This window comes from Tamandua tetradactyla, chromosome 1 (genome assembly GCF_023851605.1).
Source record: "Tamandua tetradactyla isolate mTamTet1 chromosome 1, mTamTet1.pri, whole genome shotgun sequence".
NCBI lineage: Eukaryota > Metazoa > Chordata > Mammalia > Pilosa > Myrmecophagidae > Tamandua > Tamandua tetradactyla.
The window spans coordinates 15960913-15987756 of NC_135327.1; the positions used below are offsets into that span (position 1 = coordinate 15960913).

The 26844-nt window shown below is 50.6% G+C and overlaps 1 protein-coding gene and 1 long non-coding RNA gene across 8 annotated transcripts in view; one reads left to right on the forward strand and one right to left on the reverse strand.

Annotated features, from left to right (window-relative positions):
* Positions 1-26844, reverse strand: part of DLGAP4 (DLG associated protein 4) — a 173586-nt gene that overhangs the window by 57435 nt on the left and 89307 nt on the right. For 5 of the 6 annotated variants that reach the window (XM_077169696.1, XM_077169693.1, XM_077169684.1 and 2 more), the window contains 2 exons: positions 25953-26003; positions 23319-23559 (listed from right to left, as the gene is read on the reverse strand). In XM_077169696.1, the coding sequence (XP_077025811.1) occupies positions 23319-23559; positions 25953-26003 (292 nt within the window). Of the gene's footprint in view, positions 1-11964; positions 12813-23318; positions 23560-25952; positions 26004-26844 lie in introns of those variants that run through there. The other variant, XM_077169703.1, reaches the window with a different exon arrangement.
* On the forward strand, positions 1683-19299 carry LOC143691360 (uncharacterized). Of its 2 annotated transcripts, none has more exons than XR_013179480.1 (3): positions 1683-1884; positions 18290-18407; positions 18946-19299. It is a non-coding gene; the product is annotated as an uncharacterized LOC143691360 (long non-coding RNA). The 2 variants fall into 2 exon arrangements; XR_013179486.1 differs by having other exon boundaries at positions 18290-18403.

Genomic DNA, 26844 nt, shown 5'->3' on the forward strand with positions numbered 1-26844 from the left:
GGTGAGCAAAGCTGTTGCCTCAGACTCAACTGGGTTCACCAAGACCCATAAAGACCTCGCAGATGGCTCCAGATTTACCTTGTATCCCCCTCAATAGACCACTTTCCCACCTCAGGGTCTTCATATTTGCTCTTCCCAGCTCAGATCTTGATTGCTTCCTGCCTGTCCTGTGTCACCTGCCCAGAGATGCCAGCCCCATCCTCTCTGAACAGTTCCTCTCAGCACCATTTTTATTTCCTTTGGAGCTCTTATCACAATCAGATAATATCTTTATTTGTTACCCTCATGGATTGGGACTCCCAGCTGGGTGGAAACTCCACGAGGAAAGAGACCGAGTCCAGCTTGTAGCTCCTTTCCCTCTGGCAACCAGCACAGTGCTGGGCACTTCGAGAGCATGAATGGCTGACTGTGTGGAAAGGCGTGTGGGGGTGCGGGGGGGAGGGAGCTGGTGCCCATCAACCCAAATCCTCTTTCCCTGGACTGTTCCCATGCACTCATGCCCCCTTTGAAAAAACTGCCAGGACAGCAGTAGAGGTGGTAGTCCTGCCTTTACTGGGTGCTGTCAGACAAGCCCCCACCCTGGCCCTAGGCAGGCAGACACCTCCCGACAATACCACACCCTTATGCAAGGCAACAGCCACGTCATGAAGTGTGGGAAGCTTGGGAGGGCATGGAAGGGTCCAGAGAGCCCAGAACAGCCAGACTGACGCCCGGCACACTCAGTGACAGGCTCCTCTTCACGACCCCTAGCAGGGAGACTGCCCCCAAGGAAGTGATAACCCCGAGCAGACAAATCCTGGCTCTGGTTCCGAGTGCCCCATAGACTCTGATGGCCCTGGGCAGACTTTCCCTGCCTCCCCACCCTTCAAAATCTCTGTCCACTTGAAGCCTATTCAGTTTTTAAGGAGATGGTCTACTTTTCTCTAAAGCCTGCTTTGATTTAGCCCATGTTTCCCACCAGAGCCGTGCACTTGGCAAACAGTCATTGAAATACTGACACCCCTCCAGACACCCACCCAATCCACTGACATCCTGGGAGCAAGGAACCTGGACCGTCTCTAGTCATTCCAGCTCTCTCCCCCTTAGGCAGCAAGCACAGCAGCAGCTAACATTTGCTATGTACTTCCTCAGTACTAGGCACTGTGCTCAGTACTTTGCAGGCATTTTCTTTCTTGACCTCACAAGAAGACAACTATTGTGTCACATTAGCATTTCTATTTTGCAGGTAAAATCTGAGGTTCAGAGAGGTTAAGCAGCTTGCCCAAAGTCTCACAGCTTCTCGGAGGCAGTCCCAGGATGTGAACAGCAGACTGACCCTAGGACTATACTGTTAACAATGGTCTGTGCAACCTCTGGAGTGTGGACTTCTTGCAGTGCCCAGCTTAGCCACATATAATCACACTCTATAAATTCCATCTTTCTGCATTTCCAGCAAGCAGCGTGGCTGGGTGTGGATCTTCTGTACAGCCATTCCACAAACGGCTTTCCTGGTCCCTACTGTGTGCTTGTGGTCAGCATTCGCAGTGGATTCGAACCTGACACCAGCTCTGTGCTTGGGGACCTTGTGACATGCCAGGGAGATGAGGAGTAAACAAAAACCATATTGTTGAATCAACAAAATTGATACCATATCCGCTTTGGCAAGTCTGAGAATTTCCTTAGAAACAGCGCAGAGAAGCAGGAACTTGAGACTCTGGCTGGGTAGATAACACACTAATCTGTGACACACAGAATGGCTAAACCTGGTGTGACGACACTCTCTCACCAGCTTCCACGGACCAAAATCAATACCATAAACACCAGTCTGGAGGGAACTCCCTCCTGCCAAGAACCTAATGAGGACTCTGAGGTCCAGAGTGGGCAGGGTCTCGGCCACAGAGAAAGGTGAGTCGCTCCTGCTTCCTACCCTCTGTCCTTTCCATGTCACTGGAAGCTGGGACTAGGACCCCGGCCGGGGGGCTGCAGTAAGTGCCAACAATAACAGGAAGTTAAAAAGTCTCTCTTCACTGTGGGGAGAGAGCACTAGCTCTTACCTTCTGGGAGGGTAGAATGGTCCTGTGAAAGCTGGATTCCAGAGGCCGGGATTTCCTTCCCAGGCCCACACAGCCCCAGCTCCAGCTCAGCGCTGCCCCAGAAGGACAGGAGTTTAAAAAGCAGCAGCGCCCCATGTGGGGCCCTGGCTGGGACCACACCCGGTGAAGCTGACTTCACCAAGGAACCCGTCTGACTGGCTGTCTCTCAGTCAGCAGTGGGCCAGGCCCCCCTGCCTGTCTGCAGCCTGGCGCCTCTCTGTGGCCCCCACCCCGCTCCTAGTGAGGTCAGCTCAGGTTGGGGCCCTCAGCGTCCACCCAAGCCTGGGTTACGTTTGAAGCAGCTGCTTCCTGCTTCGCCTTTTCCTTTCACTTTGGTTTTTAAGCTCAAAGTGAAACTAACGACTAGGAGGAGGTGAAAAAGACAGTGAGAGCGAGGGACTGGTGGGATGGGGCCGGGGATTCAACACTTGGTTTCTAATCCCAATAAGGTTGCTGACTCACTGGGAAACTAGGGAGACAGTCCTCAACTTTCCCAGGCCTCTGTCTGCCCATTGATAAAGTGGGAGGGAGGAAGTAGGCTAGTGATTTAAATGTCTTTTAAACTCGAAAAACTATAAAATGTCCCTTTCCTCATTCCTGCTGCCACCAGGGGCTGAAAAGGGATTGCAAGAATGGCCTGTGGGGAGTCTCAAAAGGGAATTCCTGGAGACTGGGGAAGGGGGCAAAGGGGTTACAGTGGAGAGACCTTCCTGGTGTCCCTGACTATCTGTCAGCTGAACGCCTTTATCCTGAGTGGACCCTGGAGATTACAGGAACCTGGGGCAGAGCAATTTCAGGAAGCCGCTGAGCACAAGCCTGACCTGTCTTGGCACAGCAAAAGACACTCACCAACAGCTGCCCTAAAATTCCCAGGCCATTTGCGAAGACTGACGGCAGTCCATTCAGGTCCGGACCAAACTTTGGTCTCCCTCTGCTGACTGCAGGGTGCCTCGCACAGTATTTAGTGAATACTTTCTCTGTTTTATGGATGTTTTTCCATTGGCTGGCTTACAGTACCTTCCCACTAGCCCAGGGACCTAAGAAAGGTAGGATCATCCCCTTCACCTTTCAAATGAGGAAAACTGAGGCTCAGAAAAGAGCAGGGATTTGGTGGTCATGCCAGCACTGGAATTCAGGAGCTCAGTAAATATTTGCTGGATGAGTAAATTCATTGGCCAGCTGCTGCCAAGCAGGTGCAGCACACACCAGAGAAGCTCATGAAGGAGAACTCAGCATGGAAGGGGGACACTGCTCCCCAAGTCACAAATAGGTCCCAAAGTACATGGAACACAGCACTCCTCCCCCCAATCCTGGCTCAACTCTTTCCACCCTTTCAGCCCATTTCTTCCTCTCATCCTTCACTTCCACTGATCTGCACCTTACTCTGGAGACCTCTCCTTGGCCAAGGACTGCTGAGGGACACTGGTTAAGCCCCTTACCATCTCTGGTCTTACTCCAGCTGTAAAACCCTGGCTGGATTAGAACAGTATAGAACTCTGGGTCCTTAACTAAGGAAAGGTATCAGAATTGGGGGTGGGGGAGGATGGTATGGATTTTTTTTAAAGTATATACTCTTAAATTTCTCAGAATGGAAAAGATGGTAATTTGAAAATATCTAAAAAATTTTAAGTGCATAGACCCTGAAACAGCAATTCTGCTTGCAGGAATTGCCACAGCTACCCCTGCACACATCCATAAAGATGTACACAGAAGGGTGTTCACTGCAGCACTGTTTGTAGAAGCAAGACCAGAACAACCTAAATGTCCTTCCGTACAGGACTGGACAGACAACTTAAGTCTAGCCATCAATGGAATGCCACGTGATCCTGAAAAGAGGAGGCCTTTTTGTGCTCATAGAGAATAACCTACCATAGAGACTGGCCTGTAAAAGGCAAAGTACAGAACAAGACGAAGAGAATATGCTACCTTTTTTTGTCATAAAAGGGATGTTTTTGGCATAGCTGCCTGTGTATATACAGAGTATTTCTGGAAGGAAACATCAAAACTGTTCAGTTATCTCTGGAGACTAAGGCTCCAGATGAAAGACTAATTTTTCATTGGGTACTTTTTTTTTAACCAAGTTTGAAATTTTTAATTATATACATGTACTGTTCTTTTTTCAATAAAAATATTTTTACACAAAAAAACTGCTGCAGCAAAATGCACACAGAGAAGCCTTCCCATCGACCTCAGAAATCGGACTCTCTGGGGGCAGGGCCTAGGCACCACTTTGAAAAGTCTTCTCAGAGGCTGCTGGTCTAGCCTTATACAACAGATGATCAGCCTCTGAGGGTAGACTGAGGCAGCCTGGACACTGAGGGGTTCAGGGACGGGAGTATTTTAGGGAAGACTCTGAAGAAAAACTTGACCTTGAGGTATAGAAAGGATGTAAGGGGGGTTTTGAATTTGAACAGCTACAAATGGGAGGAGTGGGTGCCTACCAGGAAGAGTGATGAAATTAGTCAGGCTGGTCAGATGACCAAGAGCAACGTCTCTCTCAATGCGTGATCCTGGCAAACCCTTCTCCTCCTAGGTTTGAGTTCCACTCATGAGATGTGAAGGGGCTGGGCCAGAGTCCTTTCCAGTCCTGGCATCATAGGATCTGCCTTCATTTCATCTCAGTTAATATTAAAGGATGTAAGGAGGGTCCCCAGCCCAGCACATGGCCCTAGGGCTCCATACCTGTGCAGACGGTAATCAAATATTTCTATTTTAAGGCTGCAGAAAAGCCAGGCCAGGACCTCATCAGGTATAGCAGCTCTGGGGCAACTGCCCCCAGGAAGAAGGAGCAGATGGTTTTCTGCTGAGATGCCCTTCCTCACCTTCTTGTTAATAAGGAGACCTCTTCATTCCTCTGAAAATGCAGTTTGCAGAGAACTTGCAAGCAAGGCCTGCTTTACCATGATGCTCCAGGGTGAGGGCTCACAACAGTCTAATCTAGAGCTAAGCCAGTGTCTGCAGTGGAAAGAGCCCAGGGTGAATGTCAAGAGACTGTGGGCTCTGGGAAGGCAGAAACCAAGTTTGTTCTGCCTGCCACTGCATCCTTAGGGTCAGCCCACTGCTTGGTACACAGCAGGCACTTAGTTAGCATTTGTTGAATAAACGAGCAGCTTAGCCACTGAATCCAAGTGATCTTGGTCAAGTCATTTTCTAGCACTGAACCTTAGTCTCCCCTTCCAGAAAATGAAGATATCAAAGACCTCCCACAGATTAAATGCTCTGGAAATCAAAAACAGGCTAAACAAATATGAAGGACTCTGAACCAACGTGCTAAAGACAAAACAAAAAGAATGAATGAATATGCATAAGAATGAGCAAATTTGTGAGAACGCATTTAGCAAACAGTAAAGCATTAGTCAAATCATTACAATTGAAAGGACAGCACAGGTCACTATCGTCCACTGTTCCAAAGTCCAAATGGTATTTCTCAAGCTGTTTCTATTCCAAAGGAACAAAAATGTCCAGCTTTTTCTGTGAAAAACATGGTTACTATCATAATCGTACCCTGCATACAGTGGCACTCAGAAAGTATTGGCCAAATAGACTGGCACATGGGATTCCTGGGGGTGTTTACTGGAAGCAAGAGAGGAGTGGGGGTGAGGGGAGCATGGAGGCTGTGCCTCCTGCCCTGAGGCCCAGGATGGGCTCAGGAAGGAGTGTGCTGCACCCTGAGGGGAGAATGACTCGCTTGGCAACCTTGGCCAAGCCATCCGTTTCCGTTTCCTAGTGTACCCTGGGACCAACCACTGCTACCTTCCACAGCAAACGCTAATTAAGCAGCAGCCCCCTCCCTCTTCCCTCTGGCCAATGGGAATCCCTGGCTACAGCGTGGGAAATTGGAACTGGGCTCCCTTGCCTGGCTCAGGTTCTCCTGTCTTGAGCACCTTGGGACAAGTCCCTTCCTGCCTTTGTGGGTGACTGAGTCCTCCAGCTGGGCAGGGAACATCCTCTCTGGTGGGGGCTGGTTACGAATTCCAATGGGCCCAGCTGCAGTCATGGACGTATCCACTGCTGGACTGGACATACTGCAGTGCAACTCGGGAGGCTTCTCATAGTCTAGCTGCAAAATTGCTGGTGTGAAAGTTCCTCCCTCCCTCATCTCTCCCACCTTGAGCCTTCAGAAAGCAGGGGCGGGGGCTTTAAGGGATGTATTCGTGTGCTCCCAATTCAAGGGGCAAGAAGTTCAGTCCTTGGAGCCCTAACAGCAGGGCTTTTTCAAGAAGCAGAGCTTAACTGTGGGAATAGCCAGGCTTTGGAGTTTGTCAGCCTTGAGTCTGAGTCATATTTCCCTTATCTGTAAAATGGGGCTGGGAAGTTCCCCTGTCTCGGGCATTTGCAAGGATTTCATAAGTGTCCATAGAGTCCCTGGCACAGAACCTGACATACAGCAGGTGTACAAGAATGCTCAGACTATTACTTCTGGCCCCAAATCAGTACCACCTAAGGTCTTCCCCAATTGGCCTCACAGGCCTGAGCAGCCTTGGTACAGCATTCTCTGCTACCCAGACTGGCCCTTCCACTCCCATGGGCCTTACCCAAACCTCACCCTCTTCTCTCATCTGGATGCTTGTAAAGTCTCCTCCCTGTCCTCATTCTTATTTATTTCTATTCAATCAGCCTGATTGATCTTCCTGAAAAAGTCCTCCAATTGTGCTCTAAAACTTTCCTTGGCTTCCCAAAGCCTCAGCTTTTCAGTTGTTGATCACACTGTCTGCAACTTTCTGGTCCCTCCCAGATTTTCCATCAGAGCCCTGATGCATCAGCAAAACTAGTCTACTCCCTATTTCCCTAAATACATGCTTACCTACAGCCTGTGTACCTTTCCTAAGGCACAAACCATTTCCTGGAATGTTAGCCCCACCCCTCTGCCTAGGGGAATCCAGTCCCCCTGGAGAGGGCTCTTGTTTCCTCTGGCTGCAATTTCACTTTTCAGAAATGCTTCTCCTCAGCAGAGGGTTAATTACATACTGTCACAGTCTCTCAAAATTGTAGGTCTTATCTCCCTCTTCACCTCATAATTCCCAAGTTCAGAGACCCTGCCAGTTCTTCCCCATTCTCCCAGGGCAGGCTTCTGGTCAGAAAGTGTTTTCTGAGCCCAATTCAGCTCCAGGCTGAGCCCAAACCAGCCCTGACCCCTTGGGACCACTTCTTTTGCTCTTGTCCTTTGAGGAAATTGTTCAGTGGCCAAACCAGGACTTCATGTTTCAATTCTCCAACTGGTGATTCAGGCCAGCAGTGTACAGCAGTGACGGGTAACTGGGCAGAGGGCAGGGCTCTGGCACTAACCTGGCCCTGGCATGGCCCTGCCCCTCCCCTTCTCTGGGCCTACTTCCTTGCTGTGAAACAAGAAACAATCATCTTTTAGCTCCAGAATTCGGATTTTATTTGTCTTTCCGTAGCAGAAGGCCAATTCCAACACAAGCTAAGTGAGGAGCAGCAGCCACAGCCAGGACTGGGAACCTGAGAGACATTCACACACATACACTTCATCAGCCTCATTAAGTTCCTGTTGATGACTGGATTTCATTCCTGCCCAGGTGTTCAATTCCCCAGCCTTCACCTTGGCCAGGTCTGACAGTCTCTGCCAGGGCTAAGCAAAAGGAGGGTGACTTGCTTCTGTATACAAGTAACTCTGCCTGAAGCAAAGACCATGGCAACGACCATTTTTTAAGGGGCCTCTTCCAGTCCAATGATAGGGAAGAAAACTAAGCTCAGAAAATTTGTCAATCCAAGACAAACACAGAACATCTTAATTCACTTTCCAGAATGTAGCCCACGGGCTTTTAGAACCAGAATCCTTCAGAGGGCTGGTTTAAAAGTTGATTCTTTGGAGATGGGGCTCAGCATTCTGAACTTTATAGAAAAGGAAAGTGAAGCAGAGAGGTCAAGCAATCTGCCAAGGTCACACTTTCAGCAAGAATGGACCTGGGACTGAATTCATAGTCTGACTGAGTTGGCAATCAGAGACCTCCTGGAGGAGGTGGCATTTGACAATGCACACTGGGAAACAAACACTCAATGCAGCTAATGCTTCTTGGGGAGTGAAAAATAGATATGAGCTGGCACTGCAGCCTTTCCCCTGAGAGCCCAGGGAGATACATTTCTGAGCCCATCTGAGCTTGTGGCCTGAAAGCCTGTGGTGGCTATAACCCAAGCACCCTCTGGATGTGTCTGGATCCTGCTTAGGATGAGAAAGCTAAGGGAGGTGACTCAGTCCTACCCAACTTCAAGCTAACCCCATTTAAAACTGAGATGAGATCAGAGGCTGGGGAAATGTCAAGCAAATCCTTCTTGCAGAACAGATGGCAGACCCAGAGAAGGCTACCAGGCAGAAGCAATAAACTTGGGAGAGAAGCTGTGGGTGAGAAAAATCAAGAGGACTGGGCTCCAGGCTCACCCAACACCACCTTGCTGTGGGTCCCAGTCCTGCTCTGGGCTCTCATTCTTCATTCACCTGTGAAATGTAAAGAACTCCACTGGCTTCTGACTTCCTCCCAGGACTGTAGTGAGGAACAATGGTCAGCAAAGAGCTGGGCAGGCAGATTACGCAACGCCTCCCACAGCACATGGGAGATTAGAGGGTTACTCCTGTTATTTGTTAGAACAGCCAGAAGGTGCTTCCCTTGTTACCTAAACTCCAACCATGAGGCATGGGGGTGAGGTTGGGCATCTGTCTTCTTCCCACAAAGAGAAAAGTGACCCAGATATATTAGGAGGGAAGGTTCACATTTATTACGTTCCTACTGTGTACCAGGTGTTTGTGTATATATATATATAAATACACACACACACACTCTCACTTAATCCTTACCACAATCCTGTAGTATAAACATGATTAATCTGCATTTCCAGATGAGGAAGCTGAAGCTCAAAGAAAGCAATATGCCCAAGATTACACAGGCAGTGTGTGACGGAGACTAATCAAAGCCGGATGTTTGTGGCTATAAGCCCCATGCCATTTCTACTCTCCAGAATAGTTTATGTAAGTAAAAGGAGAGCTGTTCCTTAAAGGTTTAGTAAAATTAAGCCTTTGCTCTTTTCACACCACCAAAGAAAGATGAGCTCAGACAGGCCAAGGTTTTTAGACATGCACTCTTGATCTTGGACTCTCTTAACTGAAAACCTTTTATGTTGTATGCATATAACACATTCAAATCCTACTGGACTTCATCTTCGATTCCCACAGTCCTGTGTCTGGCACACAGTAGGTGCTCAGTAAACTTTTGATGAGGTGAAGACCCAGGGAAAGCTACTGGGGACACAGGTCAGGCCCTTACCCAAAGGAGACCTACAGCAAAGAGCCAGGAGGAGGCTGGTCTAGGATTTGGGTTACACAATTCTGATCAAGTCTATTTTCCAAAATGGCATAGAGCCCCTGAACTGTGAGGATTTCAGAATATCTTAAAAGACCACAGCAGAAGCACTTACAAACATTTGCCTTGGCTGCAGACAGGTGGTGAGCATGCAGCCTTGTACAGCAGCTGGGCCAGTGGAAGACCACACCTGATAGGACAGTGAGCCCAGGCCTGTCCACCCCCAAGCTTGGCCAAGGGCTCTCCACACCCTTCCCAACTATCAGACCTTTTGGCTAAAGCTTCAGCCTTTGCCTCAGTCTCCCATCACAGCCTGTCCCAACTTCATCCAGTTGAACAGTACTCTCTACAGGCTGAGCTGTCCCAAAGGCCAGCTCTGTTGGAGCTACTTCTTCCCTTGAAAGGCCTCAGCACCCTTCAAACTCAGACAGCCCTACCCTCCAAGACACGGCTACAGTTGACGTGTCCAACTCTTACTTTCCGGTACTCTTCTTCAGGTTTATTCACTATTTCTGCTACTCACCTGCCGTTCTGGTCTCTGTGTCTTTGTTCACACAGTTCCTGTGGCCTGGAAAGCTCGTCCCATTCCCTCATCTCTGCTTGTTCAAATCCTTTGTAATATCTCAGCCTAGCCCAAGCACCATCTCATCCAGAAGTCATTCTGATCTCAGATAGGGTCTCTTTCTTATTAACAACCCCCCCCCCCCCCAGAACAGCACCAACATACATCTGTAGCATTCAGCCCATTCTCCTTATTCTGTGATCAAGCAAACCATTAACAGGTGAGATATAACACAGTAGAAATAGTAGCTTTTCAAGTTACCCTAGAATCCTCATATGCAGAGCTGGAGGGTCCCAAGAGACCATGGCATCCAACACCCTCATTTCTCAAATAGAAAAATAGAGGCCCACAGAGAAGACACTTATCTGAAGTCATACAGCATCTCAGTATACTGAATCTTGGCATTCTACCTCACAGAATTTCTTTAGAGATTTAATAACTTTAGATTAGTCTGAGGACAAAGAGTATTTCCATTTTACAGATAAGGAAGCTGAAGCCCAGGGGGAAGTAACTTTCTTGACAGTGAGAATGTGGGGACCTGATCCTCTCACTTCTAGGCCAGTAACTGTGCTTTTCCTCCTACTACTCCAAGTTGTCCATGTAACGTGCTGGGCATGTGTACGGGGCACAAAGTAAAAGGCCAATGGGTGTTAGAGACTGTCACTGTACTCCAGTGGGCAGGTGAACCAGCCTGACAATGACCTCTTCAGAGCAGTACCACGGATCAGGACTCAGAAGCCTTGTCTTGAACCTCTGAGGGGGCCCTGGCAGATCCCTGTCCTCTAGGCCTCGCCTCCTCATCCATAAGACAAGGGGGGCATTTCCTTCTTCCGAGTTCTGAGACATGCTAAGCTCCCTGACAGCAGACCCCAGCTGTCTGCATTGCCTCTCATCTGGGGCCTTTTGTTCCCTGACTCAACTGGAGAAGCAGGAAAAACAGTCTGGGTTTACAACTGTAAATTGATTGACTTACTCCCCAAGTACATGGGCTAAGCAGGGCCTACTCGTGGGAAAAAAAAAAAAGGTGAATGGAATATGGAAAATCCAACTGTCTCCCAGCAAAGACAATTCACCTGCCTATTTTTACAAACTCAACTAACAGGAACCAGGAATCAGAATTTAAATAAGGGACAGCCAGCTCTGCTCTATGGAAAGGGCAAGCTCTGCCACAAACTAGCTGTGTTCCCTCAGGCAAGGTACTTTCCCTCTCTGAGGCTCAGTTTAAAGACAGGCTGACAGCTCACAAGCTTATCTACAGGCATTCTATTTGCTCTTCATGACAACCCTGTGAGGTGAGCACAATTAGTTTCTTTTTACAAATGGGGAAGCTTGGAGAAGTAGAGATCACTGAAAGTCACAAAGCTTGAAGCTGGTTGAGCCAAGGCTCCAGAGGTCTTAGACCTCTAAACCCACTCAAGGGTGGTCAATTAAGAACTACTGCTCTACCCACCCATGACCCCCTGCCCCCGCCCCCCATCCCGAATGGAGATCAGCAAGCCCAAGGTAGCACAGAACCTTGTTCACCTGCCATTCTAGTGGCCTGCAATGTTCTGGCCACAAAATCCACAGCCCAGCTGCCTAGGAGGCCGCACCCCCCTGTAAAATTTCATTACTCAAGTTGGCAAGAACGCACCCTCCACCCCCAGCCCTGTCTAAATAAACGCCCAAGTGATATCACATCCTGCAGGCTCCAAAATAGCCTAGGCCTGCCCACAAGCGATCACAAAGTGCCAGGCCATGCAGGGCCAAGCGGGCGGGGGTTCCCAGCCTATAGCAACCCACCACCCCCTCCCAGACACACACTTAAGCAACTAAAGCAAAAGCCTCAGAGCAAGAAGACCCCCACTCCTACCTCGGCCAGACTGTCTGGCCCCTCCCTCTCTGCCCCCCTTTGCTGGGGGGCCCCAGAGTCTTCTGCCCCAGTGCCAGCCCTTGCCCCAGCGCCAGCCCCACGGAGTCATGGCCGCGGCCAGCCTGCAGGCCGACTCCGGCCAGACCCAGACACCCCACCACTCACATTGCTTCAAGAGCTCCAGACATAAAGCCATGAGGGCCGGATGGGGTCAGAGACCCAGGGACCGGCAAAGACAGAAAGAGGGAGAGGGAGAGACACGGGAGCAAAGAAGGGAGACAGGGGACAGGAGGCAGAGAAAGCAACGGGGACCAAGAGCCTGGGGCACAGGGGCAGGCTCAAAGGGGGGCTTTCAGCGCAAAAGTCACAGAATGGTGAGTCCACCCAGACAGATGCGGAGGTAGAGGGAGGGGCAAAAAGTGCGAAGCAGGGGGCTGTGACCCAGAAAAATGGGGTACTCAGAATGTCTCAGAGAGAACAGGGAGAGACAGTGACCTGGAGCAAACCATGGGAAGGCAGAAAGGGGCTCTGAAGTCAGGAAGATATTGGGGGTCCTCTAGTGGGGGAGACCTCAGGGGATGTAGAAGCTCCCAGTAGAAATGGGGGCTATTCAAAAGAGAAAAACTTGAGGAATGGTGGTTCAAGAGGCAACCCCCAGCAGTTGGGGTACAGATTGAAGGGAGGATCTCCAAAGGATGTGCGGGAAGCTTAGAGGGGAGCCCTGGGGTACTGTGAAAGGTTTCTGAAGGGAAAGCCCCAAAAGATCAAGGGGAGCCCTCTGAGGGGGAGCCCCGAAGAATAGAGGCGCTCAGAAAGGGACGCTCTGAAGGGTAAGAGGAGCGCTCGGTGGGGGGACCCCGAGATCGGGGAGCGAGGGAGGGGCTGTGAGGGAGCGCGAGCGCAGAGACAAAGAGACAGCGAGCTACAGAGAGACAAAGCGGGAGGAGCGGGAGACGGACGAGAGGGGCGGGCGGCCGGACAGAGGGACGAAAGCGCGGACGGGCAGACGGACGGACAGACGGACGGGCGGATTGGGAGGAGGGCGGGGGCAGGGACGGGCGGGGGCGGCACCCGTCTCCTCGCGGGGCCGCGGCTGCTCCGGGCGAGGCTGGGCGGGCCCCGGGCGTCCGGGCGTAGAAGGCGGCGGCTGCGGCGACGTGGACCGGACAGACGGATGGAGTGACGGACGGACTGGCGGCAGCTGCGGCCAGCGGCGGGCACTCACCCTCCTCCCTCACGCGGCCCGGCCCGAGGATCCAGTTTTGTACGCCCGAGGGGCGGGGCCTCCGGGTTAAAGCCCCGCGCCTGCCCCGCCCCGCCCCGCCCCTCGCGTCAGCCGCGCGCGCGCGCGCGCGCGCGTCGCCAGGGACTCCCCGAGTAGGGAGAGAGCGCGCGCGCCCCGGTCGGCACGTGGCCTGTCATGCGCGCGCGCGCGCGCGGGGCTGGGCCAGTACGCAGGCGCGCGGGGCGTTCAGTCCAGCCCACGCCCTAGCAGATCAACCCTGAAAGGGAGCGCGCGCCCACGTCGGCACGCGCATGCCTGAGCCTGGGGGCTCCGCCCCTCGAACTGCCCCGCCAAACCGGTTCCAGCTGGAACGCAACGCATGCTCCGTGTGGGGGGCGGGCTGGGACGAGAGTTGCGAGCAGCTTAGAGCTGCGACACCCCGCCGTAACGGGGGGAAACTGAGGCTCAGAGAAAGCAGCCTGAAGCTTCTTCTCATCTATACATCGTGAAATTAGTCCTCAAGTACTGTCGATTCGACGTTCTAAATGGCTCTAGTTGCCCACGCCGCTCCATCCCGGAATCTCGGCTCAGCCTCTCAAGGCCTATGTGACCTTGGGCGAGCGGCTCATTCATCCTCCCTGAGCCTTCGTTTTGTCCTCGGTAAAAAGAAATAACAAGCACCCTCATGGTACCTTGGAGGGCAGAGTGCCTAGCACCGAGCACATGGCTGGCAGACAGGGATGCCTCAATCACTAAACCTCCATTGCCTTTCAGTCAGGGTCACTGCCCCGTTCCCCTTGGCCCTCCCAATTTCCAGCTTCGAGTCCCTCGTCCTTTCTCAATTCTACAGTTGACCCCTCAGCCATCCATGGACCCAACTCCTGTTCTCCAGCCTGCCTCACTGGGTGGCCACAGGCAAGTCCAGTCCCCTCTCTGCATGTTTTCCCAGCTGCAAAATAGAGAATCTTAGGCAACTATAGGGTTGTTGTAAGTACTGAAGATGATGATACAGTGTTTCCAATACCATTGTCATGATTTTTGCATAAAGGTGTAATAACAAAGCAGCTACTGTTTAGTGAGCCAGTTGGATATCAGGCACTCTGCTAAGCACTGTGTAAGTATGGATTCACTTCAACCTACTAGGTGGTATATCTTTAAATTGATTTTTAAATGTGGCCTTTGGTTGACCCCCTGTAGATTTCTGCCGCAGTGAAATGCAGAATCCTTTGGAGAACAGGAGTTGGGTCCGTGGATTGCTGAGGGGTCAATTGTAGAATTGAGAAAGGACGAGGGACTCGAAGCTGGAAATTGGGAGGGCCAAGGGGAACGGGGCAGTGACCCTGACTGAAAGGCAATGGAGGTTTAGTGATTGAGGCATCCCTGTCTGCCAGCCATGTGCTCGGTGCTAGGCACTCTGCCCTCCAAGGTACCATGAGGGTGCTTGTTATTTCTTTTTACCGAGGACAAAACGAAGGCTCAGGGAGGATGAATGAGCCGCTCGCCCAAGGTCACAGGCCCAACCCCTGTGGTCTCAATCAGAATTTGCATCTTTGCCAATTTGAGACCCACTGGACTAGGGATTTCAGCATTCCCTTCCAATGGTGATGTTTTAGGATCCCAAGAGACATTTGTGGAGCACCTACTGTATACAAGACAAGGAGTAGGTCATTGCCCCAAGAGTCCCCACCCTGGCTCCATCCCAAACTGAAGTGGAGCCCTGGCATCCTGCCCTGCAATCCTTGGCATGGACCCAAAGGATTCCTCTCCTGGAGGTGTAGGGACTCCTAAGTCTTTCCCAACTTTCCAGACAGGGGCTGTCCTACCCTGTGCCCCCGCCCCCTTCCATGAAAGTTAGAGGACTGGGGGCTCTCTCCACGTCACCTGGCTACATAACAATCCCTTCCCATCACCCTTGACTGCTCTCCTTCCCTCACATTCTACATCCAACCCAAAATGGAATCCTGTCAGCTCTACATTCAGAACCCACCCGGGATCCAGCTTGTTGTCATCACCTCCCTCATTGCCACCCTAGGTAAGCCACCACCATGGCTCCCCGCATTACCACAGTACCCCTCCTATCTGACATCCCTGCTTCTTGACCCTTCACTGGAAGTTCTTCAGTGGCCTGAGTGTTTCATTTAGAATGTAAACAGATCATGCCACTCTTCTGCTCAAAATCTCCATCTGGCTCAGAGCCACCTAGCCTGTGGTCAAGGGTCTACATGATCTGTCCCCTCTCCCTCTGACCTCATCTCTCACCACTCTCTCTCTGTCCCTGCTTGCTCTGCCCCAGCCCCTCCTCCTCCAACCCGCAAGACACCTTTCTGCCTCAGAGCTTTTGTACTGGCTGTTCCTCCAGCCTGGAGTACTTCCCCCAGCATTCCCTCATTTCCTTCAAGTCTTGGATCAAACATTACTCTGTCAATGAGTTCTACCCTTATGACCTTGTTTATACCGCACAGCTCTTCCCTCGCCCTGCCAGTATTTCCAATACCTCTTATCCTGCACTATTTTTTTAATAGAATTAAAAACTTTCCAATAAGCTATATGCTTAATTATGCTATTTATTTTATTTTTTTATCTGCTCCCCCCTAACCTCTCCCTCTCCCTCCCCCAACCCAATGGAATGTATGCCCCATGGGGTCAAGGGTTCCAGCTGTTTTGTTTGCTGAGGTCTCCCTGGTGTGTACAGCACAGCTCGTACAGAGCAGGTGATCAGTGAACATCTACTAGATGTTAGGGCTTGCCTGACTGCAAGGCTTATGTCCTTCACCACCACCCCATAGGGCCTCCAAGGTTCCATTTAAGCACCTTAGTCTCTTTTCCTTTGGGGTGAACTCTTTGTCCTGTGAGACTTAAGGAGTGCCTTGTCTTGCCAATCCTGGTGTTCGAGGCTGCCCACCAGTCCTAAGTGCCCACCACTATTTGTCTCAGAAAGCTATATGGGTCTGCTTAAAATCAGGACTCAGAAGAGTGACGAACCTTGCACTGAGCATACAGCAGGCATTTGTTGAACCAAGAATGTCGTTATCCAAGGGGTTTGGTGGAGCCTAGGAAGGAAGCCTGCCCCCTGCCCCCTGCCCTCTGTGGGGAGGTGCCCATTTCAGCACAAGGGAATGTGGGCTCCACACTATCCACTCTGGAAAGGCCTCCTTGATCCTCCTACTTTTTGCCAACCGCAAGCCCCTGCCCAGGCCTCACCGTCTTTTGCCTGGATCACCACAGCAGCTTTTGCCTCCAATCCAGCCTCCCTGCCTCCAATCCATCCTGCCCATGTTGCCAGATGATTCTCCCTGAAACTCCTGTGACCATGCTGCACCTCTTACAGGACCTTGGATGACCCACCTGCCCACCTACCCCCTGTCGGGTGAAGGGGAACTCAAGGCTTTTGAGTCAGGCAGACCCAGGTGGGACCCTGACCTAGTCACTCCCTGTCTCTAGGCTGCAGTTTCTTTGTAAAATGGAAGCATGTTTGAGCATATATGTGTGTTGGGAAGAACTGAGTTAAATCAGGAATGGCAAATCTGTTTAACCATTCCTGCCGTGGCAGGCATTGCTAATCAATGGTGACTTGCTTTTCTTCTTAACTAAATCTTAGTTCTGAGCCCCAGGGATCAGAGATGACATGTGAGCTGAAAATCTGTTTGCCTTCTCTGGGTAAGATGGGCTTTCTGAGGTTCATCTCAGCCTCGACATTCTGAAGACTGGATGGGCTGAGCTGGCAGGAGCATGTTGTATAAGAGCCAGAGATTGGGGAGGGCTTGGGGGACAAGGTTGATGGAAGGATGATTGCTTCCTGGGACTTTGTCAGCCCCCTAACCCTTCCTTGTCTGTTGTTGGTGAGTCAATCAGAGAAGAAACTGGAAGAGCTCTGGGGGAGGTGGGCGGTAGGTAGACAAGGAAGAGAGAGGGAGTGCAACACGAGGGTCTCAGATAGTCACAGATGGGAGGTGTGCTCAAGGGCTCCCAAATCCAAGCTCTTATTACAAAGAGAGAATGTGAGGCCCAGAGAGGGGTAGGGACCCACGGAGAATGACACAGCAGAGCTAAAACGAACCCAGGGCCCCTGAATAAGATGCTTTGCAGGCCCAGAACCTACCCCAGCACAGCCTGAGCCTCAAGCACTGCCAAGAATATATCTGTGTGTGCGTGTTTATGTAGGTGTGTGCAGGTGCAGGAATGGGGGTACCCCCACAGCCCACCCCACAACTACCACCATGCTTATTGAGACCCCTGGATGATGTCACAGCCTCCCATGATTCAGATGGAGTGGGAGAAACCAGAAACGAAGGGTGAGAGGGTGGAGGGGAGGGCCAGAAACTGAGAGGGAAGTAAGGAAGAGAAAATGGGGGAGAAAAACAGGACTGAGGTAGACAGACAGAAGTCTAAGATGGTGGAGAGAGAGAGAAAGAGAGAGGAAAAGAGGGAGAGGAAGTGGAAGGGAAGCTGGAGGAAGGGAGGCTGGGAGAATGAGCACAAATGAGCAATGGGTAGAATTGGAGAAGGGAGGGTTTTGTCTTCCTCTTTCTCAGAGATGCAGAGAGAAGGGCAGGCTGAGGGGTGAGGGCATTCCCCGTGGTCCCTCCCAGCTAGGTCCTCTGGCTGAGGAGGAGCATTTATATGCAGCCAAGCGGCTGCTTCCCCCACCCCACACACTCTCAGCTAGAGCTGCCCCCCCACTGCCCCACCAGTCACCTGCCAAGGGCTATTTCTGGAATGTGGAATCTGGGTCAGAAAGGGGGAGGGAGGAAGGGAGTGGCAGCAGCAGCGCTGGGAGCAGGGAAGCTGGCTAACTCTGGATGGGTGAGTGGGCAGTTCCTCAGGAACCGCCTCTCGCCCACATCTTCCCCGCTGCCTGCCTATGGCAAGAGTGTACGTGTGCCCATGTGCAAGTGACAAAGAGCTTTTGTGCTTCTCACATGCCCCAAACAACTCAGGGGCTCAGAACAGCCCTGAGGGGGGAGGGGCGGGGCTCACTCCACACAGACAGCCGCTGAGGAGGAGAGGCCCCCCTCTGAGCAGGACGGCCTTGGAGGGAGACAGCGGCTGAGTGGGGGTGTGCCGTGTGTCTGCATAGGGGGCGGAGGTCACAGGGACGGCTGCAGATATGGTACACGAAGATGCAACATACGTGGGGGGGCGGGGGTGTGCTTTTCACAGCATAGATTTAAGTGAATTATATAATTATTACAACAAATCTCTGGCAGATGGTAGTAAAGGACCTTGTACTAATAAAAACTGTGCATTAAAACTACTTTTCAACAGATGGTGGTCTTATGGAGGGGCACCCTTTCCTAACACAGCACGGAGGTACCAAATGGACCAGCTGCAGCTCTGGGCACAGGCTGGGCAAGCTGGTGGCTTGGTTTTCCCTGGGAGGTAGGTAAGTTTATGGGCAGAGAGTGGGGGGATCAGAGGTTTGAGAAGAGCAAATTGTAAATGGTCACCATGGAGACTTAGAGAGAAGGCTGACCCAGGAATACTAAGGGGGCCCCTTGAGGGCTGCAGAGAGAATTCTTTTGGTGGCCCCAATCTGCTGGAGGCATGATTTCATCCCAGGGGAGGAGGGGGCATGAGCCTTGAAGGAGACAGACATGTACATGAGTTCATGTGTTTTTATGTCTATTTTCCTATTATATGTAGGCCTAAGGATACAAAACTTTTATGTATCTCTAAGTAGGTGCACATGTACACACATTTGGGTGTGTGTGAGATGCTGCTACACAATACTTTCCTGAGTGTCTTGGATTGGGCTGAGGTTCTTACCCTGAAAATAACTGCAGCCTGGCTCCTTACATTTAAAGCCCAATGATGGATCATTCATGTGGGATGGCTGGGAGTAGGGGGCTGTGATTGACTGAACTGTTGGCCTCGATTCTCAGTCCCTCCCTGTATTCATGCCCTTTGCTACCCAACTGCAGTTTCTCCTACAACAGGTGGAGTGTCTTTTCCTGGACCTTGACTTTGAACTTAGTCATATGACTTGCTTTGAACAACTGGATGTTAACAGGGACTTGAAATGTGCTTGCACGGTGGGACTTCCCTTTTGAACTTCTGCCACCACTGTGAGGAAAACATGCCCTGGCTAGACAATGGATCCCAGGAGGACCCTGTGGCCCCAAGAGGAGGATGTATGACACACAGAGCAAAGCCACCCCAGCCGACCTGAAAAACCCTTGGGAGTGAGAACAAATGCTTATTATTGTGTGCCACTGAAAGTATGTACTTGTTTGTTATCCAGCATTATTATGTTAAAAGTTGACTGATAGAAGGGTGCATGGGTGGTTCGGTTGTAGAATCCTACCTGCCATGCAGGAGACTTGGGGTCAATGGCCCATACACTTCCCCTGCAGTCCCCCTCCCCACCCTCCCCCCCATCCCACCCCCCACCCCCCACCCCCACCCCCACCCCCACCCCGCAAAAGGAAAAGTTGACTGACAGAGAAATTGATACAAAGAGAGAGGTGTGTTGGTTTCAACAAAAAGCCTAAAATAATTGGCATTGGCTCTGGGACCAAGTGGAGAGCACTGAGTAAATTTTTGCAGGAAGCTTGAAAAAGGGCAACTCACATTATCTACTGTCATCTACAGTAACTTGAAGAAAGCAAATGGATCTGGGCAAGATAATTTCCAGGCAGAATGTTGAAAGCCAGAGCTGGCTCCTTTTAGCTGCATCTGATAAGGACTTACAAGAAAGAGAGAAACATATAAAAGAAGTAGCCAGTTTGTAGGAGTGTTTAGAAGGAATACAGACAGCTTGCTGTGTTGGAACTTTTGGAAAATCCATTATCTCCAGCCTTTCCATCCAGTAAAGGATTCTCTAAGATACAGCCTAGGGACAAAGCTCAAACCAAGGTCACAGCCAGTTTAAGATTCAACATGGGAGACCAGATTAAATCAAGGATGCAGTAACCCATTTTATTAACATTGTAAAAATAATAAGGTGCCATCTAGTAGATCCTCTCAACCAGTCCAAGGACTTGCAGACCACTTAAGGGCACAGTCACAGAGAAACCTGATATACCCAGAGTGTCAAAATTAAGTCTAGAGAGAGAGGTCTGTCGCAAAAATAATTGTGAATGTGGCTTTTGACACATGGAATCAAATATATAGAAAACCCTTAAGAGTGTTTGAGGTAGGTATATTGGCACAAGTATCATCAGCCTTGCCTGAGGATATTGAGACCGTTCAAGAAGTAAAAAGACATCTGGGCCCCTAATTTTCTTCTGGCAGGAAGCAGGCCAAAAAAGGTGTTCAGTTGCCCAAAGGGCAATTCTTAAAAAGTGACCACACAGGCTGGTGGAAAAGGAAGATCTTTTCCAGAGCAGAGACAAGAGTTGTGGAGAATGATGGGTTGGGGAATCAAGCCCAACAAATAGAATTTGGGCCTAATCAAGGGACATTCCAAATCCCAGAATATGTGCTCAACAATTTGCTCAGCGTTTACCAAGAAGGATTTCAGAATTGCTACAAATCAATAGTATCTCTGTTCTTCCCCTTCATGAGTGGGAGTGTGGATTGCAGTTATCTTGTCCCTCTTTCACTAATGGATGCCGGTTTGTGTGTGTGTGTAATGCAGGGGAGAAAGATTGTCTTTTTAGTTCATAGGTTTCTTAATTAACAGAATTTGCATTTAGACTTGACATAGAACAAAAGAGATCAAGATGCCACAACTGGACAAAACTTTTGGGCGGTCTTGACAATAAGCGTATTTTATATGAGGGAGGGATGTGAAAATATGTGGTCAAGAAAATAGACTTTAGAATACTGAATTATTGACCCTGATTCTTCGCCCCTCCCTGTATTCACACCTTTTGCTGTATAATTGCAGTTTCTTACACAAAAAGGTGGGAGGTACTTCTCCATCCCCTTGCAGGGTCCCTTTTTTTCTCTGCTCAAAGGTAGATTATCTTCAGAGGATGTAGAGCAAGAATCAGGAAAGGTAGGTTATGAGTGAAATTTGCGGTATGAGTGAATCCTGCAAACATCATGTCAATAGGAAGCTAGTAGACTTATACAAGTAGGGGGCCCAGAAATGTGCTTGTTTAGCTAGGAGTGGTCTGTTGTGCTTCTGCCATTAGCATAAGAAGATGCCCTGGCTAGGCCACTGATCCCAGGAGGACAGTATGGTCCCAGGAGGAGGATGAGAGATGTGTGCAGCAGAGCTGTTGCAGCTGCCCCAAACTTGGAAGCAAGAAATACATCTTAATTGTATTGCACTGATTGTGTAATTATTTGTTATGCAGCATTATTGTGGCAATAACTGACCAATACAAGGATACAAACTGTTGTAGGGCTTGTTGTTCATCATCTTTCTTCAGCCCCTACATGAGTGATTGGGGTTGGGGGAGATTGGCAAATGAGAGTTTATTTGAAGAGAACTGCTGGGGGACGATATGTCCTCCCAGGCCTACCTTGTGCCTAGAGAACTTCTCATGGAGTGTGAGGATGGAAAGGCTCTGATCTTTCACCTGAGGTTCCCTTGAAACTGTAGTAGAGTGCTCCCCTGAATTTAGAGGCTTCAGCTCCTATTTGGAGATCTCTAACATGGAGAAGTTGGAAGTTCTGAACTTCCAGCAGTTCAGAAGGAAGGTTTGAGTGGATTAGCCATAATTTCAGAGTTCAGTGAGGCGAAGGCCCTTGTTTTCACATGGTTGTTAAGTGGGAGCCAAGGAATAAAGTAGGGCTTGAGATTTCTTCAGAAAATTTTGCACAAGATGTCTGCCTGGCAGAGCCAGGGCCTCTAGCAAAAGGAACCTGAGTGTGGTGGAGGGGACTGATGGATGCAGAAGTTGAGGGGAATATGAAGCAGTAAGCTGGAGGGGATTGCCTACACCAGGAAACAAGGCACCGCATGGTTCCTGCAGAGTGGAAGAAACCCGGTCACACAGAGTCTTGATGCCAACCAACACCTGCACCAGCTACCTTATCCTTCTACCTGGAGGAACCAGAAACAACTGCTGGTGAGCAAGGAACAGGGTAAAAATGGAGTCTGCCCAGCTTCCTGCTGTGGGCTTCCAGCCTGAGTCCAATCCTAGCTGCAGGTGGGTGAGACTTGAGGAAAATTAGATGGAATTAAAAAAATTAGATTAGATTGTACTCAATACCTGAAAATGAGACTTCCTTAAGGTCTGAAAGTGACCAAAAAAGCTCAGGAAGCTGTGCCAGGAACAGGACAGAAACATCAGAGTGAATTCAAGAGACAACAGGATAGATGAACTTATTTCTTGTTGTGCCCCCTGCAAAGACCAGTTTATTTAGTCAGTGAGCCAGCTACCTGTGTACTGATTCAGGTTTGCTAACATCAAACACCACCTGAGTTCTTGAAACAGTCATCTCTCTTCCTACAATCCAATTCCAGTTGCCTTTATTGCTTTTGTTGCCAGGAAGCTCAAAGTCAAATCAGAGAACCAGAAATAACAGTGAGCATTTGTCAAACTCCTATCATGTGGGGGGCCCTGGCTAAACTCTCCCTAAGTACAGTCTTGCTTCACCTCCTCAAGAGCACTGGTCATCTAGAGGGATACTTGGAAACCATCTAGATGAAGTTGAACTAGATGCAGGATGGCAAACAGCACACTTAACCACCGCTAATGTCCTCAAATTAGAGATGGGGAAAGTGAGGATCAGAGAAGAGAGCTTGCTGCCAGAGTAAGCCCAAAACTCTCTTTTCTAAACCAGAAATTATGCTATGTTTTCCCTTGGCCTTGATTTTCTGTTTATCATTTCATGACTTGCTCAGTGATGCAGAGTCCCTTTTTTTCTCTGCTCACAGGTGAGTTATCTTCAGAAGCTATAGTTCAAGAATCAGGAAAGGTAGGTTATCCCTGATCTGGGGTAAGAGTGAAACCTGGAAACATCCTTTTGAGAAGGCTCAGTGCAAATCTCGTCCTCTCTCCTGCAGGCTCTACCACCCTATAGTCCTTCCCTACATGCTTGGCTACCTGAACCAAGTAGGTAGGTAAGGCTTCAGGGAACCCTGCCCACTGGCAGGTGGCTGCTCTAAGCCAAGGAGCTAGACCCGCTCAAGAGAGTGAGGGTCAACCAAGTACCCACGACCTCTAGCTTTTTTCAACAACCCCAGTGGTGGCATCTGCCTCTACAACCCATTTGAGCTCCAGTTCACCCCAAGCCCAGTTGAGATCCAAGGCAGTTCAGCCCCAAGGCCTCCAACTTTTGTTCCCAACCACCCTTCCACTCCTGGCCAGCCCACCATGGATTTCTCCCCATCATTCCCCACAGGCTGGTCCCTGGGTTCCCTTGCAGGCACGCCCTGCCCCATTGCTGGACTCACTCGGAAGTGTGCGGCTGTTGCTGAGGCTGCCGGTGCTGGGCGGCGGGGAGAGGGACTGCAGGGAGACACTGTCCTCCTCCTGCGAGCAGCCCGCCTGGATGGCACGCAGGTAGCTGTGGCTGCGGGAGCGGAAGTAGCTGGGCAGTGGCAGTTCAAGAGCCTCTGCTGCTGCCGATTCCGCTTCGCTGCAGGCTGACTCGCAGGCCGCCTCATACTGGTCGCTCAGATCTGCCTCCCGTACCTGTCCAGGCAAAGGCAAGTGTCAGGGGCCAGTTTTGCCCCATCCTGGAGATAAGGGGCACCTGGTGGTCAGCTCAGCTGCAGGGCCAGTAGAGGATGTGGAGCTTCCCTTCAGCTCCTTCTCCCATCTTACTCAGAGCACTTGGAGCTCTTAAGTAATGAACAGCCTTAGCTTGGGCAAGTCATCTCACCCATCCAGGCCTCAATTTTTCTGTCACCCTGCCTTGAATGTTGGAGTGGGGGTGGCAGCAGGTGTGCTAATATTTACCATCTTATCGTCCAGTCCTTCATTTTACAAGTGAGGAAACTGAGGGCTAGTGGGAGGAAGACACTAGGCCAGGGACACCCAGTGAGGGAGTGGCAGGACCAGCACTATTAATGTGTGTTTAAGGAAGATGACTCCAGCACTGGGATACAGGATGTTGCTGAGAGTCTGGAATGGAAGCCAGAGGCCAGATATGAATCTGATGTACTAGTCTGGTGAGAGAAGATAAGCCTAGAATGAGGGTTGTGGCAGTGAGGATTGATTAGTGGTGCCTGCCACGGGCAGTATGGAGAGTGGTGGTAAGTGTGCTATTTGCCATCTGGCATCTAGTTCAACTATATCTAGATGATTTCCAAGTGTCCCTCTAGATGAGCAGAGTGTAGGAGCCTCCAAATCTGCCGCTGGGTGTGTAAGCAGGGGCCTGACTGCTTCTGTTTCACTCCTCACCATACATACTCTCCAAGGGTTCTGGAAGGGTTGTCTGACCCATGCCTCAGGCTATATTGGTAACTGGGAACCACAGGATATAAGCTGGGGTGTCAGCTGGCTAAATAGGACACTGGGTGGAGGTCTGGTGGGGAACACCTGGGCTGGGGGTGGGGGGCACAGATGGACTGAGTGCCAGGTGTGGAAAACATGGAGCCAGTATTGGGGGCCAGCTCTGCCCCTGACTTGGCTGTGTGACTTCAGGCCATCGTTGTCCTCTCTGAGCCGGCTTTTCCTCACTTAAATGAAACGCCTGTGGACTTGGTAAAATAACTACATGGCTTGTTTGGAAAGTTCTAAATCTATGCTATCTAAGATGGTAGCCACTTTGCCACATATAGCTATTTGGGTTTCAATTAAAATGAAATTAAAATTCTGTCCCTCAGTCACACTAGCTGCATTTCATTTGCTCACTTAGCCACATGTGTCTAGTGGCTGTTTTACTGGACAGAAGAGATTATAGAACATTTCTATCCCACTGAAAAATTAACAGATAGGCTGTCTGGCATACCCCACGTTCACTTAGTGGGGAGACATTAAAGAGCTGGTGTTTATCCTCCAAAGCTGGGACCTGAAGCACATTGAGAGGCCCTTGTGACACCCAAAGGCAATGAGGGCTTGCTTTGGGATTGCATCTGTCCACCATTTCCTCTCAATATGAACTTGGGCAAGTCACTATGGGCCTTACTTTCCCTACCTATAAAATGGGACTAATTAATCTCATAGGGTTGTTGAAAGAGTAAATGAAATTACTCATATCAGGTGCTTAGAACAGTCTCTGGGAGAGTAAGCGCCTGGTAAACTTGACTTGTTATTACAGGCAGCTCTATGGAATGAGTGTGAAGATTTAAAAATGCTGGTTATAAATCCTTGCCTCCTGGCCTACTGGGGGCACCCCAAAGCCCTTCTCAAATGCTGTGTTCAAAAGGAACTATGACACGGGAGGAGGCACAAGGGATCTGCAGCTGGGATCAGGAGATGTGAGTCCTGGTTTTGTCTGTGAGGGACGTGGGGCCTGCAGCAAGTCCCTAACCTACACTTGGCTATGATGAGGGGTTCAGAGCACCTTTCCTGTCCACTTTCTGTTCTTGGGTCCTGGGGTGCTGGGGAAGGGGGCACTTCCAGGGGCCGGATGGGTATGTGGGGGGGGGGGGTGAGGACTGGCACCCCCCCACCATCTTTTGTAAAACACTTTCTCATTCACTCCAACACCCCAGTATCCTTCAGGGCCCTGCTGGGACCTGAGAAAGGATATCTGGGGGCTGGAACCTGGAGGCAATACCACCAGCCCCAGCCAGGCCAAATGAAACGGTCTCCCCAGGCCTGGGCCAGGCTTTGGGGAGGAGAGGAGGAAGGGAGCCAGAGTTTCAGGAATGCCTTCCATTATCCTGGGGTCATTTCTTGCCCCATCCACAGAACCTGGCTCATTCTTTCCCATTTTTGGAAAGAGGAAACTGAAGCAGAAGGGAGAAGTGAAGTGATGGGTAGGGAGTGGAGGGTCAGGGCACCCACGTGACTCTGTCCTCACTGGTGTGGCTCCTGCACCACGTGGACTCGGGGCGAGGACCAGTCAGATGCCGGGACCGAAACCCGGCCCTGGACTCTGGGGTTTGGGGGTAGGAGAGAATGGCAGATATACTGACCTGCTGCTCATGGCCAAACAACTGGGGGATCAGGGAGGCCTGTCCAAAAATCTGCAGGAAAGAGAGGGGGAGGGTTATGGGGAAATCAGGGCTGGGGGCTGGGGTGGGGTATTCAGGCTTGGCTGCAAGAGACTTGAAGTTGGCTGGTCTAGTCTTCTCCGCTGACTGACTGAGACCCAGATGCTAAGATGTCTCACTTGGCTTCCTCCAGGAACAGGAGACTCACTCCTTTTACAGCTGGGTACTGCTAAGTACTTATAACATGATGTTTACATGTCATTCTCTGGCCTGACCCTGGGGCCATGGATGTCCTGTCTGCCACCTTTAACCTGGGAATTACAGATTAGGCGCAGAGTCCAGAGTCTTCTCTCCCCCAGAAAGGGTGGGGCTAAGCGGTCCAGAAGTGTAGGATGGGGTTCCTCTGGCAGGACTCAAGGCCTTAGAGACGCCACCAGGGCTGGAATGACTCTGACACTGGGGCCTCATATGTGGCTCAGGCCAGCTTGAGCTTCTTGGGGTATGAGTTCGGAGAAGGGATAGCAGAAGCCCCTGGGGGGAATGAGCTGGGGCTTTGCAAAGGGTGGTGAGAGAAACCTCCTGGGGTCCCCAACTTGGCTGAATCAATAAGTCTTTCTTCTGTTGTTAAAGAGGAAAACTGTTCCAGTTGCCAGGACCAGGCAGAGGAGGAATATGGGGTGTGTGAGACAGAGACAGAAACACAGAGGCAGAGACAGACTAGAGAGACTCGGAAGAATGTGGAATAGGGGAGATAGGCCAGGGAGAGAAAGCAGGAGACAGTCAAACAGAGACAAGGAGCCTGAGATGAGAGAACACAGGGTGGAGGGTCAGGAGGGAGGCGCCTACGCAACAGATCCCTCGAGAGCACCTGCCC